The 19779-nt window shown below is 44.7% G+C and overlaps 1 protein-coding gene across 2 annotated transcripts in view; it reads left to right on the top strand.

Moving 5' to 3' along the window:
- Positions 1-19233, top strand: part of LOC129710365 (anion exchange protein 2-like) — a 55881-nt gene extending 36648 nt beyond the window's left edge. For both annotated transcript variants that reach the window (XM_055657318.1, XM_055657319.1), the window contains 6 exons: positions 1719-1805; positions 8586-8743; positions 10835-11088; positions 11522-11691; positions 13072-13245; positions 15855-19233. In XM_055657318.1, coding sequence (XP_055513293.1) covers positions 1719-1805; positions 8586-8743; positions 10835-11088; positions 11522-11691; positions 13072-13245; positions 15855-15935 — 924 coding nt within the window. In that variant the 3' untranslated portion in view covers positions 15936-19233. The remainder of the gene's footprint in view (positions 1-1718; positions 1806-8585; positions 8744-10834; positions 11089-11521; positions 11692-13071; positions 13246-15854) is intronic.
- Positions 19234-19779: the final 546 nt, after the last annotated feature.

Raw genomic sequence — 19779 nt, 5'->3', positions numbered from 1 at the left:
TAGTGTACGAGGTGATCGATTACTGGCGTGAGCCGTAGGGCCTGTTTCTGCATTGTCCTTCTAAACTAAACGAAACTGAACTATTGAGTTAGAGAAGTTGTATTTTACACCATATGGAACCTATAATACAACATTTTTCTTGAACAAGTTAGGAACAACAAGATCATTTCAAATGTAGTTTTAGCAACAATAATTAAAATTGAATTATTATGAATCTCGAGTAGTATATTTTCTCACAATCATTTATTTAACAGATATAGTCATAAAATCATACAGCGTAGAAACAGACCCTTCAGACTAACTTGCCCACACCAATCTGCACTAATCCCACCTGCCTGCATTTGGCCCATATCCCGCTAATCATAATCATAATCAAAATCGTAATTTATTAGCCAATTATGTTTTGCAACATGCGAGGAATTTGGTTTGCCGCGGTCGGGGGAGTCAAACTATCCGCAGCCGGCGGTCGAGCTCCCACGTCAGGGCCGTCTAAGCTCCGGCATTGGAACGTCAAAAATCCTGCGGCTCCCTGAAGTCGGCCGCTAACCAGGGACCGCGAGCTCCACAATGTTAAAGTCCGCAGCTCCCGCAGGTTGGAGCTCTAGAATTCCCAAAGTCCGACCCCTGGCAAAGAGATCGCCCGCTCCAAGCTGTTAAAGTCCGCAGACTCCGCGGTTTAGGAGCCCTAGAATTCCCAAACAAGAGGCTGCCTACTCCACGATGTTAGACCGCAGTGCAGACGGAGATATGACACGGAAATAGTTGCATCTCCATCGAGGAAAGAGATTTAAAAAGTCCCCCCCCCCTAAAGATAAACTAAAACATACATTTTACAACAAACTAAAAACACAAAGAATGAAAAAGATGAACACAGACTTTTGGCGAGGCTATCCTATCGATTTATCTGCCTAAATGTTTCTTAAACGTTGCGATAGTACCTGCCTCAACTACCTCCTTTGGCAGCTTGTTCCATACGCCCACCACACTTTGTGTAAAAAAGTTACCTCTCAGGTTCCTATTAAATCTTTCCCCTCTCACCTTAAACCTATGTCCTTTGGTTCTTGATTCCCCTACTCGAGGCAAGAGACTGTGTGTTTACATATGACTATAGAATTAATAGAAATATGTGCTCCAATAGTAGATGATGAGAACTTTGCTACATGGTAGTTTTACTTTGCATTGATACGATCAAGATTCAGGTTATTCATGAATTACTTCTTCACTGCCCACCACACCGTTTGGTGAGGACCGACCGTCTCCCAAGTCTTTAACACTTCACTGCAAAAACTTTGATTGAGTAACTTTGGTTGAGGGGACGGCACGGTGGCGCAGCAGTAGAGTTGCTGCCTTACAGTGTGAGAGACCCGGGTTCAATCCTGACTATAGGCGCTGTCTGTAACAGGTTTTTACGTTCTCCCTGGACCACGTTGGGTTTTCTCGAGGTTCTCCGGTTTGCTCCCACATTTCAAAGACATACAGGCTTGTAGGTTAATCGGCTTCCATTAAACAAATTGTCCCTGATGTGTAGGATAGTGCTAGTGTACGGGTGATCGCTGGTTGGAGCGGACTCACCCTGTTTGCATGCTGTATCTCTAAACTGAACTAAACTAATCCCATATCTGCAACCAAAGCTCAGATTCCACCTGGACAATTGCTTGCTAAGCTGGCATTTTATCATTTGTTTTATTGTTAATGTACCTCTCTTTTCCTTCTTTCAGATCCGGCGTGTGATCGGTGATTTTGGCGTTCCCATTGCCATCCTTTCCATGGTGCTGGTGGACTTCTTCATAAAGACCTTCACCCAGGTTAATAGACTCACTGATAATCACCCACTTGATAACGGTTCTCTTGTTTAAATGAAGTGTCAGGTTGGGGGAGGGGGGGGGGGGGGGGGATGTTTTTTTTTGGGGGAGTAGCAATAAGCAAGTGTTTCTGGAGTCAAGTCATCTTGATTACAGAACCAATCCCAGCTTGGTTTTGTAAAGCCTTTAGATAGCAGGAGCACTGGCAAAACTCTAGAATTGATGATTGATCAGATTTGATGTCAAATGGCACCAATTGAAGGTTAGATTTCATGGCCGTCTGAAGGGGGGGTGCGTTGGGTGCGACCGCACCCCCCTTTTTATCCCCCTAAGAAAAAAATGACAAAAAGACAAACAAAAAAACGGGGAAAAATCAACGATTCCACTTTGGAAACGACCAGTTCTCTGTTCTCCCATCGCCGGGCAAGAGTGGCTGAATCTGAACCCAACGGCTGTAACCCCAACACCAGACGCCGCTGCGGCAGAGCCTGCACCCCCCGCAGCCGGGGTCCAAGCCATCTTCCCCCCACACCACCCCTGCTGACCCCCGCTGGAACCACGCCACCCCCGCTGGGCTCATGCCACCCCTGCTGGGCTCATGCCACCCCCGCTGGGCTCATGCCACCCCTGCTTCGCCCACGTAACCCCCGCTGGGCCAACGACACCCCTGCTGGGCTCACGCCATCTCCGCTGCCCCCGCTGGGCCCACCCCACCCCCGCTCGCTGGGTCCACCCCCGCTGGGTCCATGCCACCCCCGCTGGGTCTACGCCAACCTCGCTGACCCCCGCTGGGCCCAAGCCACCCCCGCTGGGCCCACGCCACCCCCGCTTGGCCCACGCCACCCCCGCTGGGTCCACGCCACCCCCCGCTGGGTCCATGCCACCCCCCCCCTGGGCCCACGCCATCCCTGCTGGTCCCACGCCACCCCAGCTGGGTCCCACGCCACCCCAGCTGGGCCCCGATGGCCCCAGGCCACCCTTGCTGACCCCCGATGGCCCCACGCCACCCCAGCTGGGCCCACGCCAACCCTGCTAGGCCCACACCACCCCCGCTGGGCCCATGCCACCCCCGCTGGGCCCATGCCACCCTTGCTGACCCCTGCTGAGCCCACGCCACCCCCGCTGGGCCCGTGCCACCCCCTGCTGGATCCGCCCCCCCACTGGGCCCGCGCCACCTTCATCTTCGCCCCCCCCCCCCCATGAAAGAAAGAGGGGGGATGTGAGAGGGCGGAGGGGGAGAGAGAGAGGGGAAGGGAGGGGAGAAAGAGAGATGGGGGAGAGGAGAGGGAAAGGGGAATTACCTTTAGTGAGATTGCAAAATTAAGGTAGGTTTTAGAGCTATTATATTTTCTCCTCCATATGAATAATTAACAATATCAAATAATATCAAACAATTGGAACTGCTTTATTTTCCTTGATAACAATACTGAAAAATATGAATTCCATAGTTTGTGACATAAATACACATTTTAATGGGATCATTATATACAGATGTAACATTTCAATTTCGAGATCAGGGGGGAAATATGCGTCAAGCCGATAGCCTAATCGTTAAAGAGGTAAAAGATAGCCTAATCAATAAAGAGCTGAGAAGAGGAATCAGTGCTGCCAAGGAAAGGTACTCTGAGAAGTTGAGGAGCAAGTTCTCAGCTAATGACTCTTCTTCAGTTTGGAAGGGCATGCAAGAAATCACCAGCTATAAGAGGAAAGCCCACCGCTCTTTGGACAATCGTCAGCTGACAAATGACCTGAATGAGTTTTACTGCAGGTTTGAAAATCAGAAACGTATCCCTGGTACCCCCTCCCCAACAAACACAGCCAGACCCCAGTCTGCAAAGAATGGACCCTGCACCCTCTCCTTCCCATTCACCACTTCACACCTACTTAAGGCAAGACTCCAGTATGAAAAGAATGGACCCTTTCCCACCCCAACCAACACTTCACACCCACTCACAGCCCGACCTCAGTCTGCAAAGACTGGGCCCTTCTACACCCACCCCACTCCAATCACCACTTCACACCCAATTACTCATTTTTAACCAGCCTGCTTCAAAGTCTCCAATATTGTCCCTGTACCCAAAAAGGTAAGGAATACTGATCTTATCGACTACAGGCTTGTCGCACTGACCTCTGTAGTCATGAAGGCGTTGAAAGGCGTGCTGGCCAAGTTGAAAAATATCACAATCCCTCTGCTGGACCATCTGCATTTTGCATATTGTGCCAATAGATCTGTAGATGATGCAGTCAATCTGGGCCTGCACTTCATCCTCCAGCACCTAGACCGCCAGGGAACCAATACGAGGATTTTGTTTTATTGATTTTAGCTCTGCATTCAACACCATTGTGCCAGAGCTACTACACTCCAAAACTTTCTGAGTTGACTGTGCCTGAACCCCTCTGTCGGTGGATCACCAGCTTTCTGACAGACAGGAAGCAGCATGTGAGGCGGGAAAGCATATCTCGGACACGCAAACGCTCAGCATAGGAGCACCGCAAGATGCGTACTCTCCCCTCTCCTCTACTGACGCCACACCAATGTTGCAGTTGCATAAGAAGTTGGTGAGGCCGCATTCAGAGTATTGTGTTCAGTTCTGGGCACCATGTTATAGGAAATATGTCATCAAACTGGAAAGGGTACAGTGAAGATTTATGAGGATGTTGCCAGGACTAGAGAGCCAGAGCTATAGGGAGAGGTTGAGTAGGCTGGGACTCTATTTCATGGAGCACAGGAGGACGAGGGATGATCTAATAGAGGTGTATAAAATCATGATTTGAATAGATATGGTTGAGTCTTTTGCCCAGAGTAAGTGAATCGAGGAGCAGAGGAAATAAGTTTAAGGTGAAGGGCAAAAGATTTAATAGGAATCTGTGGGGTATGTTTTTCACACAAAGGGTGGTAGGTGTATGGAACAAGCTGCCAGAGGAGGTAGTTGAGGCAGGGACTATCGCAACATTTAAGAAACAGTTAGACAGGCACATGGATAGGACAGGTTCGGAGGGATATGGATCAAATGTGGGCAGGTGGGACTAGTGCAGATGGGACATGTTTCCACACTGTATCACTCTATGACTAACTTTCCCTCTCAAACCCATTCTCCTGCCTTCTCCCCATTACCTCTGACACCCGTATCAATCAAGAATCTATCAATCTCCTCCTGAAAAATGTCCATTGACTTGACCTCCACAGCTGTCTGTGACAAAGAATTCCACAGTTCACCATCCTCTTCTGACTTAAGAAATTCCTGCTCATCTCCTTCCTAAAGGAATGTCTTTTAATTCTGAGGCTGTGGCCACTGGTCCTAGACTCTCCCACTAGTGGAAACATCCTCTCCACATACACACCATCCAGGTTTTTACCAGACTGGGACAGACAACAACAGCTTTACACCGTGTCCCAAAGCTTGTGTCCTGTCCTGCATCACCCAAGGCAGCAGAGACGTTATAGGAGAGGGCAAGCACCGTAACAAAGTAGCTCACGATGGTTTGGGAAAAATTTCAGGAATGTCTATGCACGTCACATCATGAATATTACTGAAGAATGGTCTTGACCCAAAATATAATCTATACCTTTTCTCCAGAGATGCTACCTGACCCACTGAGTTACTCCAGCACTCTGTGACATATCACCTATCCATGTTATCCAGAGATGCTGCCTGACTCGCTGAGTTACTCCAGCACTTTGTGACTATTTTCCCTTCACCCATCTGCCCAAGCCCACTCTCCCCCCTCCTTTCCTATGTTCCTTTTCACCCATAAACCTCTCTCTGCCTTTACATTTCACTCCTCTTTCAAATCTGCTCTACTTATCTACATGCATTTTTCCTCTATCACTTTTTAGTCATAGAATGATACAGTGTGGAAACAGGCCCTTCAGCCCAACTTGCCCCCACCGACCGACATGTCCCATCTAAACTAGTCCCACTCACACGCGTTTGGCCCATATCGATCTAAATCTGTCCTATCCATGTACGTGTCCAAATGTCTCTTAAACATTAGGATAGTCCCAGCCTTAACTACCTACTCTGGCAGCTCGTTACATACACCCAGCACCCTTTGTGTGAAAAAGCTACCTCTCAGGTTCCTGTTAATTTCTGAAATATTGGTCATAAATTTGGTGCATAAATGCTCCAAAATAAGGCTCAGAATGCATCAGAGAGCATCTAAAGCCCCTGAGCTTCCAGGGCCCGCTTAAGGGCCCTGGACCCTGGCATCGAGGGACTTTACGCTTCGCGCTCGTGATGTACATTATTCACATTAAGGTTTTTTGTAATCCTGTCATGCCACCCCCTTTTTTGAAAAGCTTCGTACGGGCCTGGATTTATTGTAGGTGGCTGCTGCCTTCTCAGCTGGATCATCAAATAAGAATGGTCTCGATATTAGAATTTATCCAGCCGAATTAGCAGTTTAAAGCTCATAATCTCAGTGACTTCATCATTTCTTTGTACAAACATGGAAAAATCTACAATCATCTCTATTGAGGCAACTGTGTTAAAATTCTGATAACTCACTATCAGACATCCCAATAGTTGAGCATACGACTCACCAGGTAATATTTGCAGCATTCCCTTCTGCACTCACCGGGGCCCTGGTTCACACGCGTCTATCTATTCACTTGTGGAGCCCCAACTCTGCTTTGGGATTAGGTTCCAATGCCGCCTCCCAACCTGCCAGAACGCAGATCCCCCTCTCCTATTGCACTCACCAAGACCCCAGTTCCTCCTCCCCCATTCAATTCACCTGGACCCCAGTTCCCGTGCTCCCATTCAGCTCACCAGCTTTTCGCTTTATCTCGGTACAGGTGACAATGAGCCAAACTAAAATTCAAAACTAAAACTATTCCACCTATCTCATGTAAATGATAATCAAAATGACTGCAGATGATTGAAATCTGAACTAATAACAGAAACACCCTCCATCCTATGGTACCACAGTAGCCTAGCGGTAGAGTTGCTGCCTTACAGTGCCAGAGACCCGGGTTTGATCCTGAGTATGGGTGCTGTTTGTACGGAGTTCTCCCTGTGGGTTCTCTCAGCGTGCTCCGGTTTCCTCCCACACTCCAAAGGTTTGTAGGTTAATTGGCTTGATATAATTGTAAATTGTCCCTAGTGTGTGTAGGATAGTGTTAGTGGTTGACGTGGACTCCGTGAACCGAACGGCCTGTTTCCGTGCTCTATCTGTAAACTAAACTAAACTAAGCTAAACTAAACTGAAACAATCTTTTTGTCTATTATGAACCCACTGACTCCAACAACTATCTAGACTACACTTCTTCCCACCCTGCCTCCTGCAAAGACTCTATCCCCTACTCCCAATTCCTCTGTCTAAGACACATCTGCGCACAAGATGAGGTGTTCCATATCTGAACATCTGAGATGTCCTCATTCTTTAGGGAACGGGGATTCCCCTCTTCTATCATGAATGAGGCCCTCACACGTATCTGCTCAGTACCCCACAGATCTGCTCTTGCTCCCCCTCCCCTCAGTCTCAACAGGGACATAGTCCCCCAAGTCTTTACCTTTCACCCCAACAACCGTCGCGTACAACATGTAATCCTCCGACATTTTTGCTATATCCAATGGGATCCCATCACTAGCCACATCTTCCCATCTCCATCCCTTTCCACCTTCCGCAGACCGTTGCCTCCGCAACTCCCTAGTTAACTCATCCCTTCCCACCCAAACCACCCGCTCCCCAGGCACCTTCCCCAGCTACCGGAGGAGATGCAACATCTGTTCATCAGTACCTCCTCCATCAACTCTGTCCAGTGAGACCCCAACAGTCCTTTCATTGAGGCAGAGATTCAGTTGCACCCCCTCCAACCTCATCTACTGTATCCGTTGTTAAAGTGTGGACTCTTATACATCAGCGAGACCACATGTAGACTGGGCAATTGTTTCACTGAACACCTTCGCTCAGTCCGCCTGAACCTACCTAATCTCCTGGTCAGCAAGCACTTTATTTCCCTTCCCATTCCCACACTGACTTTCTGTCTTGGACCTCGTCCACTGTCAGAGTGAGGTCAAATGCCAATTGGAGGAACAGCATATTGATTTATCTAACTTCAAGTAAACCTTCCATCCCCTCTCTCTCAGTCCCTCCTCCACCTTAGTCGCTGTACTAGTTTCACTGGTGAGTTTCATTGTCTGTAACTCATTTTCACCTTTGTAGCCCACAGCTACAAATGACCGGTTTCCTTTAACATCCTTACTTTTTTGCATACCTTTCATTCATTTGTTCTATATATCTCTATATAACCGTCTGTATCTCTAGTTTCGCTTTCCCCTGACTCTCAGTCTGAAGAACCATCAGTCAGATCATCTCTGGCCCCTCTCACCCTGGCCACAAACTCTTTGAATCATTTCCCTCTGGAAGGCGACTCCGGACCGTCAAAGCTGCCACAGCCAGACATAAAAACACTTTTTTTCCACGAGTAGTAAATCTACTCAATAACCAAAAATCTGTAGCCTCCTTTTGCTCTGGTATTTTATTTCATTCACATGTTTAATGTTTTATGTGTCATACCTAACTGTCACTGTATGTCGTTGTCACTTGCGGGCGGAGCACCAAGGCAAATTCCTTGTATGTGAATACTTGACCAATAAACTTATTCATTCATTCATTATTCATTCATTCAAGAAGGGTCTCGACCCAAAACGTCACCTGTTCCTTTTCTCCATAGACGCTGTCTGACCCATTGAGTTACTCCAGCTTATTATGTCTACATGGTCAACCATGTTGGTTATTGTACTCTCATTACATGCAATCTAACTCTTTTCATTACAGAAACTCAATGTTCCAGATGGTCTTCAGGTGACAAACTACCAAAATAGAACTTGGTTTATCCACCCTCTTGAAGGAATTCCCTATTGGATGATGCCTGCCTCAATTGTTCCCGCCATGCTAGTTTTAATCCTTATCTTCATGGAATCTCAGATCACAACGTAAGTCTTTTCATCAAAATATCTGAGGCCTGAGGGAGTGGAAAGTAATATTGAATCCTAGCTTAAAATATCCCTGTCCAATGCATTGGAGCACTTTCTCTGACTGAAAGCCACATAGAGAAGGGAAATTATTCAGGAAATATCTGAAGAAGGGTCTGAAGAAGGGTTTTGACCCGAAACATCACCCATTTCTTCTCTCCAGTGATGCTGCCTGCGTTACTCCAGCATTTTTGTGTCTATCTAGTCAAGAAATTAGTTCACTTTCAATTTTTTGTGCGCCTTAAGGGTTGTTTTGTGAGCTTTATCGATCCTCCCTACTGTTGGTAGAATTACATGTCGGTCAGAAATTCAAAGATTTCATTTGTTGGCTGAAGAAGAGACCCGACCCAAATCATTATCTGCCCATTCCCTCCCAAGATGCTGTCTGGCCCATTGAGCTCCTTTGTGTTTTGTTCAAGGTTCCAGCATCAGCAGTTTCTTGCGTCAATATATTATTTATTGGTCAATACTGATTTTATTGATTGGTAAGTTAGATTGAAGTTTGTAATCAATGGAAAATACATTGCTGTTATAAATTTACGTTCTCTCATCCATCCTTTTGTTATATCCTGACTGAACCAAGATGGCGTCCAAGTCAGGCGACTATCCCTTTCCACCTTCCGCAGACCGTTGCCTCCGCAACTCCCTAGTTGGTCCCAGAAATGGATCTGTAGTCGCTCTTTACAATCACTCCACTCCTTTGAGCCTCTCCTCCAACAGCAGCAATGTTATTCCCTTTATCATGTACCCGTGCACTGTGGAAGGCTCGACTGTAATCATGTATGGTCTTTCCGCTGACTGGTTCGCACGCAACAAAAAGCTTGTCACTGTGCCTCGGTACATGTGGCAATAAACTAAACTGGATTTGGTAAAAATTGTAAATTGTCCCTGTTGTGTAGGATACTGTTAGTGTACAAGGGTGATCACTAGTCGCCGCAGATTCGGTGGGGTGAAGGGCCTGTTTCTGCACTGTATCCCGAAAGGCTAAAGTCTAAAGTCTACGCAGTTTTCGCTGTAAACAAAAAGGTGCTGGTAGTCATATCGTTCCTTGCTATGGGTGTCTGTGGTGGATTGTTGAAGGGCCTGACTGCTTGCTTGGAATCAATTAATAAATTTCATTAAAATAACTTTAGTAATCTTCTTGTCATATTAAAACTTCAAAAAAATTGAAAATCTATCTTGCAACTTGTTAGAGGTGCCGGTATAATGCTACCAGCATATACCATCAGAAGGAAAGCTATGAGCCAAGGAATTAATGGTCTTCAGTAATCCAGGCACCATCACGTGGAATTTGATCATTAAATCCTTTGATCACTTTCTCCTCACAATTTCTGAATCTAATTTAGTTGAAGAAGCTTTGAACCCATTTTACTTTGTTTTAGAATCTATCTTTGGCCAAGATAAGGTTTTGACTGAGCACCAAGTGAATTGTTTTTTTTAGTTTAGAGATATAGCGTGGAAACAGGCCCTTCGAGGTCCGCACAACCCAACAATCCCCACATGTTAACACTATCCTACACACACAGAGGACAATTTACATTTATACCAAGCCAATTAACCTACAAATCTGTACATCTTTGGAGAGTGCGAGGAAACCGAAGATCTCCCGTTGACCGCGTGGGTTTTCTCCAAGATCTTCAGTTTCCTCCCACCCTCCAAAGACGTACATGTTTGTAGGTTAATTGGCTTGGTAAATGTAAAAATTGTCCCTAGTGGGTGTAGGATAGTGTTAACGTGCCGGGATCGCTGGTCGGCGCAGATCCGGTGGACCGACGGGCCTGTTTCCGTGCTGTATCTCTAAACTAAACTAAAATAAAAACTCTCAGAGAAAACCCGTGCAGGCCACGGGAAGAACGTACAAACTCCGTACAGACGGCACCCTTGTCGGGATCGAACCCGGCTCCCTGGAGCTGTAAGGCAGCAACTCTACTGCTGCGTCTCTGTGCCGCTCCTCTATTTTCTGTTATAGTTTAATATAAAGAAAACAATGCAGTAAATAATGACTTTGCCTTGACGTTGCTAACAATCTCATCTGCTCTTTGTTTCTCGCAGGCTCATTGTCAGTAAGCCAGATCGGAAAATGGTGAAAGGCTCTGGGTTTCACTTGGACTTGCTACTGATTGCGCTAATGGGCGGAATTGCTGCTCTGTTTGGAGTGCCTTGGCTGAGTGCGGCCACTGTGCGGACCGTCACTCATTGCAACGCCCTTACTGTGATGAGCAAATCTGTTCCACCAGGCCACAAGCCCCAGATTCAAGAAGTTAAGGAACAAAGGATAACTGGATTTATTGTTGCCATTCTAATCGGTGAGCAAAAATGGAAAGGTTGGCAGAATTAGAATGGATATTTATTATTTTTCCTTCCTATAAATTATATAGCTAATTCTTTAAACCTAGTAAGGTCTTGGCATGGCTAGCATGGTGAGTCCGAAGAAGGGTCTCATCCCAAAACGTCACCTATCCATGTTCTCCAGAGATGCTACCTGATCTGCTGAGTTACTCCAACACTTCATGTCTTCTTCACTAGCTTAGTTAACTTTGCTTGCCATCCTAATTGCCTTTGAGAAGATGACAATGTCTATATTTTCGAAGCATTGAGCTGTGAAATCACTGGACTCACCTGACTCTTCAATGGAAAGCGTAAAAATAATCTCAGATCTGAGATATTTCTGGAAACAGATTATGAGTGTACCGTGTCAATATATAGGAACTCAGTGTTGTAAATGGATTCGTTTTCCAGGTCTGTCCATTCTGATTGGAAATATCCTGCGCAATATCCCGCTCGCTGTCCTGTTTGGAATCTTTTTGTACATGGGAGTGACATCTTTGAATGGAATCCAGCTCTTTGATCGTTTGCTACTGTTGTTCATCCCACCTAAGTATCACCCAGACCTCAGCTATGTACGCAAGGTGAGTGCTGGTATTAAATATGCCTGTTGCTATTCACAATAGGACAGATTATTGTCTGGACCAAGTACAAATACTCTCAGTGCTTATCTGTATTTAAGACTTGATTGCGCAGCAACTGCACATACATATGCAATTAAATGCAGAAATTAAGACCTTCCAATCGAAGACGCCGTGCTCTTTAGATGTTGGGCTAAAAGCATCTTACTGAAAAGCTCAGCTGAAAAAAAATTGTGAATGGCATTAAATTATAGATGTGATAGATATTTAAGAAACGCATCATAAAATGCGAGGGCCTGTTCATTCCAACTATTTTTTTGATGCTGTAAAGCTTTACTTATTGTCATAAAACCTCTCCAATATTGAGAATTAACTTTGACAAGTTACGAGCTTCATTCCTTCAGATTGTATTAATGGAGACTTTGAAAAAGCAACTGCAATTATTTTTATTCTGTCTTTCAGTCTCTTATCTCCATTTCTTTTTTTAATTTAATTTTCTTTCTCTCATTTTGTTTCAATTTCTGTGTATTATTTGTTTGAAATCTATATTAGCCCAGATTTCGCTTCTGCAGGTTCACTGTCTACAATTGAGTCCCGCTGTCACCTTTTTGCCCCATCTTACCAAATGTGGGTGAGGAAGGGCTGGCTGTTGGCTCAATGCACTGAAGGCCAACTAGTAGGATGCACTGCAGTGACAAAGCTGCATTGAATGCAATGGAAAATAAATTCCTCTCCAACACTGCCCCAAAAACTGCTGACATCTGATTGAGCGGTCAAGTTTTAAATGTTTCTGAATGTTCCTTGGCTACATTCTGCCTTTGGACTCGGCATGAAATCCAACAGCGGGACAAGAGCAGTCTGAAATTTCCTGATATTTGCAATGGGGAATTGTTCTGGGATCTTGGCCCAGGATCTACAAGCCCATGCATTTGAATGAAGAGTGTTATGGCTGCCCGGGAAGAAAGGAACAACAAAGCAAGTTATAACTGTTTAATTGCACTTGCTTTAATATTTTAAATTATTTCAAAAATGGGCCCACCGAGTCTGCACCAAATAGCCATCCCCATACGCTAGCACTATTCTACATACTAGGGACAATTTACAATATTTACTGAAGCCAATTAACCTTTGGAGGGTGGGAGGAAACCAGAGCACCCAGAGAAAACCCACGCGGTCAGGGGGAAATGTACAAACACTGTACAGACAGCATTTGTAGTCAGGATCGAAGCCGGGTGTCTGGCGCTGTAAGACAGCAAATCTACCACTACGCCACTATGCCACCATAATGTTATGTTGAATTATTTCTTTCGGGACTGTATGTAAAATAATTTCATCATTCCAAATGACAATTTGTGAATGTGTCTGTGTTTCTCTTTTACCTAGGTGCACACCCGTCGCATGCACATCTTTACTGTCATCCAGCTACTCTGCATTGTGATTCTGTGGGCGATCAACAAATCTGCGTTCTCACTGGCTTTTCCCTTCGTGCTCATTCTTACCGTCCCCCTCAGAATGTTTGCACTGGGAAAGATTTTCTCACCAGTGGAGATGAAAAGTGTAAGTATCCAAATGCATGAGTAAGAAATATTTCCAAACCCTTCTTCTTTAAATGATGTTGATTTTCATGCTAAACTCTATGGTAAAGGCACTTTGTTATACAGACAAGGGTATGATCCACAACCACCGTTATTGCTATTGGGTGATTATTACGTATGGAGATACAGTGAAAATCTTTGCTTTGTGAATCCAGGCAAATCATATTATATATACAATCAAACTATATGTGAACACAACATGTAGTGAGAAATGAAGGAAATAGAATGCAAAATACTGTGTTACAGCGAAAGAGAAAGTGCAGATTTTTTTAAAGTGTAGATGCCACAACAAGGTAGATTGGTGGACTTGGAATCCATCATTTTCTAACAGGGCCATTCAACAGTCTGATAACAGCGGGGAAGATGCTGTTCTCTAATCTGGTGATATAAGCTATTAAGCTACTGTATCTTCCGCTCAATGCGAGAGGGAAGGAGAGAGAATGGCTGGGTGTGAGTGGCCCTTGATGATGTTGGCGGCTTTCCTGAGGCATTGTGAAGTGCAGATGAAGTCAATTGGTGAAAGGGGGCGTGGGGGGGGGGGGGAGACTGGTTTTGCTCGATTGACTGAGCTGTGTCCACAACTTATAGCCACGTACAGACTAGATGCTAAACCAAGCTGTGATGCATCCCGATAAAATGCTTTCCCTAGTGCATCTGTAGACATTGGTAAGACTTATCGTTAAGAATTTCCTTAGACATCCGAGGAGTTAAATTATTATAGGTATTAAAGTACTCTGCTTTGAATAACCAAGGGAAAAAGAATAGGGCATTAAAATGTCAGGTTACTTTGAACTTTATTGACTGTTAGTTAATAGAGATAGAGAAAAGGCTGTTTGAATGACAGACAAGAATTCTCTACTTAGCTAAAATAAGTCTGCTGAGTTTTTATTTGGAACCGAGCACCAAGTTAGAATCTATCAGAATCCTCTGCTGGCTAGAAATGAGAGAAATGTGAGATGATTTCATTGATACACACAAAATTCTCAAAATGGCTTAAACATATATTTCTCCGGACTGTGGTGTCGACAATCAGGAATCACAGTTTCAAAATAAAGGATTGTCCTTTCAGTACTGAGATTGAGAAGACATCGCCATTTTCTCTTCTCTCCTTTTCCCATTCGGTTCAACTTTGATGGAAAACAGTGAAAAAGTAATTTTGGGGACAAGGTTGCAACTCCCTCCAGTGGAAGTAATCAACCATGTCCTATGTACTTTCTAAATTACACGTTGATTATATTTTCCAGAATACAACTAGTTCTGGTAGTCAAAGGTTCAAAGGTTCAAAGGTTATTTTATTGGTCACATACACCTAGGTGTAGTGAAATGCTTCTTGCCAATGCAGCACATAAAGAAAGAATACAGACATAACAGTAATAAAGAAATTTAAACATAAAAACATCCCCCCACAATGGTTCCCATCATGAGGTAAGGCACAGTGTCCAGTCCCCATCCCATGTCCACCCATAGTCGGGCCTATCGAGGCCTCCACAGTTGCCTCCACGGAGGCCCGATGTTCCAGACCGTTCTCGCCGGGTGATGGTGCTCCGGCGTCAGGAGAATCCTCTCAGCGGCATGGGACACATGGAACGGCCGCTTCCCTTACCGGAGACCGCGGCTTCCGAAGCCAACAAGGCAGCGCCGGATGGAGCTCCACCACTGGCGATCTTGGCGAGAGATCCCAGGCTCTCGATGAAATGTTTAGCGCCGCCGCCCGTGGCTGGCCGCTCCTTAGTCCCGCCGCTCCGCGATGTTTCATCGGCGGTCTTCAGCTCACCAGATTTCCAGTGCGGCGACCCAGGTGAGGCATCGCCCGCTCTGCAATAGCGCTCAAGTGCTGCGCCGCCACCGCCAAAGCCGAGGTTCTGGGCGGTCCCCTCAGGAAACGCCGCTCCAGGCCCGCTGGTAGGCCACGAGGACGGGTCGAAAGTGCAGCCCGGAGAAAAGCCGCCTCTCCGGCCAGGTAGGGACCCTGAAAAGTAGTTTCCCCCTTCCTCCCCCCCACCCCCCACATAAAAAAAAACTAGAGCTCCAAAAACAAAACACTAAAACTCACTACATTTTTTTTTACAAAGAGTGAAAAACGAACAGCTGCAGTCTGGGCAGCCACACCACACAGGACGGCGCCCCCTTACAACAAACCAGTACTGGGAAGAATCCTCACATGAGTTGTTATCCTATTATTGCCATGTGCAATGGTTCTAATGCTATCTCCCAGTCTATTCTTCCCCTCCTATACACTCCTGTATCTTCTCTGGAGACCAGCTTTTCACAGAGCCCTAACTTTTCACAATCTGGGAGATTAGATTTCTTCCCGCTGTACTACCAGTACCGATTTTGTTTGCAAAGAACGGTGGGATATGGATTACGTGCAGACTGAGGCGATGAGTTTAACGTGGCGTCATGTTCTGCACAGACATTGTGGGCTGAAGGGCCTGCTCCTGAGGTGCACTGTGCGATGTTCTATGATATCTCCAATTTATCAACGTCCATGGTCCCATCACCAAGCTGGTGGGATTTATACAGGTTCAGAAATGCAGTGAAGTAACCATGTTTTTTATTTTTGTTATGAAGCTGGATGGAGATGAAGTGGAAGCTACGTTTGATGAGCAGGCAGGAAAGGACGTTTATGATGAAATACCAATGCCATCCTAACGACGCCAAACCCATTCAGGACATAGCCGTTAACTCATTGCAACTTAAGAAACAACAAAACCGATCAATGTTGGTTGTCCTACTTATTTTCCTTTGTGAATTGGTGAAAGCCAAAAGGGAGGGGTGGTGAGTTTCAAAGTTGTGCAATTGTCAATACACAATCACATCCCAGTACCAGGGACCAAATTAAGTCACATTGTTGCCATGGTAACATAATTATCAAAATACGGACTGACTTACCCATGTTTAAGTAGAGAAAGATAATAGACTAGATGACAATAGTACAACTTTACACTCTCTGCCCAAGATCCCAGAATGTTATATGCTAGTGCTAGTGACATGTGAGGCATGCATCGTTTGTTCCATTTAACACATTTAAAATCTTGTTGCCATTTTTTATTCCATTTCTATAATAGTAGTACCTGTACTCTAGCTGCAAGTAACAATAGCAAAAGCTATGACGAACGAAAAACAGATTGTGGGAGCAACTCAGCAGATCAGTCGGCATCCAGTACATGGAGGAAGTGGACAGACGACGTTTCAGGTTGGAAACCCGTGATGAGATTGAACACAGGTCCTGACTCGAAATGTCGTCCGTCCATTTCTTTTCACGGATGCTGACTGTTCTACTGTGTTCCTCCTGCAATCTGTTTTTGCTCAAGACACCAGCATCTGCAGTTTGCGCAATGAAAGTATTGCTGTCATATTACTAACCTTTCCTCTCAAACTAATTACATCCCTGCAAACTATTATTTTGTTTTTACTTGAGCTAATATAGGTTTTTTCTGCGCCCCGATATTTGTAGGGAGTGAGTGTGGATAGTGGAGTGAGTATTTCTGGTGGGTCGGAGGTGAGGGAGCAAACTACAAAGTCAGGACATGGGAGTACTGTTGAATTTACTAACAAGCTTTTTTTTCCCATTTTGCTCTGTTTCCTACCTGTCAAGCAACCTGTGGTCATTGCACATAGCAAACAACAATATAGAATTACATGAATATGTATGTGTTAAGCTGCAGGTAGATCATGTTATCTGAATACAACTGGACAGCACAGTGGCACAGCGGTAGAGTTGCTGCCTTAAAGCGCCAGAGATCCCGTTATGATCCTCACTATGGGTGCTGTCTCTACAGAGTTTGAATGTTCTCCCCATGACCCCGTAGGTTTACTCCGGGTGCTCCAGTTTCCTTCCACACTCCAATGACATACAGGTTTGTAGGTTAATTGGTTTCGGTAAAATAGTAAATTGTCCCAAGTGTGGAGGATAGTGCGAGTGTGCGGGGTGATCGCTGGTCGGCACGGTCTCAGCGGCTGAAGGGCCTGTTTCCATGCTGTATCGCTAAAGTAAAGTAAAGGCAGTGGGAGGGGGAAAATAAATCAAACCAGGTAACAAAAGAGCCGAGCGGGAAATGTGAATTATTGCAAGTTAGTCATAGGGTCATAGAGTATTACAGCATGGAAACGGCCCCTTCGGTCCAACTTGTCCATGCCAATCATGATGCCCTATCTACACTAGTTCCACCTGCCCACGTTTGGCCCATACCCCTCTTTTAAATGTTATAACAACTGCCTCAACTACCTCCTCCGGCAGCTCGTTCTATATATCTACCACCCTCTGTGTAGAAAGGTTGCCCCTTGGGTTCCCATTAAATCTTTCCCCTCTCACCTTGAACCTATGCCCTCTGGTTCCTGATTTCTCTACTGGGTAAAAGACCGTAAAATAAAATGCATCAGCATCATCTATTCCCTTCATGATCTTGTACACCTCGATAAGGTCAACCCTTATCCTCCTGTGCTCAAAGGAATACAATACTACCCTGTCCTATCTCTCCCTAAAGCTCAGACCCTCATCATCCTCATAACTGGTGAGTGAGGAAGAAAATCAGGCGGTGTTGGACTAACTATGGGGGAACAACAAGTACTGCCTGTTGGTGGGGAGTGGGAAGATCGGCTGTCACTTTGGAGAGAGAGCAGTAAACATTGTGAGCTTTCAATACTGGGGAGGAGGCTTGTTGGTAGCAGAAGGTTTGTCTCGAAGGTTCTTTCTGGTCAAAAATAAATGCAATAAAGAGCACTTATTGGATCATTCTATCCTTATAAAAAGGGTGAACCAGTGCCAAACGTGACCGCCTTCAGAGGAATGGAGTTGAGGAGGAATTTCTTTAGTCAGAGGGTGGTGGATCTGTGGAATTCATTGCCACAGACCAAGGAGGCCAAGTCAATGGGTATTTTTAAGACAAAGAATGACAGTTTCTTGATTAGTAAATGGTGTCGGGGGTTATGGGGAGAAGGCAGGAGAATGGGGTTGAGAGACAAAGATAGACCAGCCATGATTGAATGGCAGGGTAAACTTGATGGGCCGAATGACCAAATTCTTCTCCTATGACTTATACATGACTTCTTATGAAACAGAGCTCTATGTACTTATTGTAGATTAGGATTTTCCTCTTCAGAGTGGGATTCTGGATGCTCCCAAATTTCCTTAGAACTAAAACTCTCATATTCTCAACAGGTGAGGGTCTGTTGTCTCAAACTTGCCAATCCTCTCCTGCCCATTGTGAATAGGGTCAAACTCTCCCACCACCCCTCCATCAATATAATTCTTAGTAGTTAGCGACCATTTCATTACAAGATGCTTCAGAGACTATATCCTTCAGACTTTAAGAGGCTTTTTCATAACATTGAAATGCTGATTTATGCTTTATATAAGTGGCTGAGTTCAAAATGAATGCAATTTCTTGTTCTCTCAAGAATTTTAACTAAGGGGAATACGATCTTTTAATAACAATAATTATTAGCTAAGGTGCCTGAATCTTTTGTGTGCATTTATTTTTTGTAATGTGCTTACACTGCTTAATTTTAGCAATGATTTAATTCCATTAAATTGCTTTGATGATACATCCCATGTTTTTAAATATCCATATTTTGATACATTTACATTTTAATTGAGTTATTATGATTTCTACCACTTATTCGATTATAGATAAGTCTTCCTGGATTTGGATTGGGCGCTTTTAGACTGTTCCTACAATGAAATGAAAGCACAGTAAAAACAAAAGACAATATGCCTTTTTGAAAGGTTCATTTAGAATTGTTCCATTTGTGGACAAGCTCTGGTGAAATTGTGCAGTAAATAATTTTCCCTTTTATATTCAAATATTGTGTAAAGTTTCTGAAATGTGATGGGATGGAGATAAAGACATCACCTCGATAATGAATAATTTCCCGATGATTGCTTATGATGTGATTACTTTTTCAGACTGGATTGCCTTTTTCTAAATAAAGATATGTGCTCCAATAATCTCAGCTATTCAGTTTTTGCCTGCAGTTATCCAATATTTATGAAATCATGAATTTCTGAAGCACACAAATTAGATGTTGGCCCCTTTAACCTGCTCTGTCGTTTAATAATACCATGACTGTTCTGACTGTAACATCAAATCAACGTTTCCATCCAAGCACAAAATTGAATTGAATTGAATACTTTGTCACATGTGACAAGTCACAGTGAAAATCTTTGTTTGCGTCGCCCATAAAGGGTGCTTACAAAGTTGCAAATTCTGCGCACCAGGTCCCCTTTTGTTATCTCCCCATCCCCCATCCCCCATTCCCCCCTCCCTCATGGCGGTTCCTCCTCACCAGCATTCCTCTGGTTCATGCCTTCTTCAATTTAAACTGGTTTTCAAACTATGTTATACCCACACAAATGGATGTCTTCAATGTAAAACATACGTAGTTGTTACTGGTCTTCCAACACAGAAAGCAACAGGTGCTAGTTAGGATCACCACAGTATGTGCCCTAAACAACTCTCGCCACATGATGGTGCTGTTGCTTTAGTCTTTATTT

Source organism: Leucoraja erinacea, chromosome 27 (genome assembly GCF_028641065.1).
Source record: "Leucoraja erinacea ecotype New England chromosome 27, Leri_hhj_1, whole genome shotgun sequence".
NCBI classification, from domain to species: domain Eukaryota; kingdom Metazoa; phylum Chordata; class Chondrichthyes; order Rajiformes; family Rajidae; genus Leucoraja; species Leucoraja erinaceus.
Note: the sequence above shows the minus strand (reverse complement) of the source record. Positions and strands in the feature narration are given on the sequence as shown.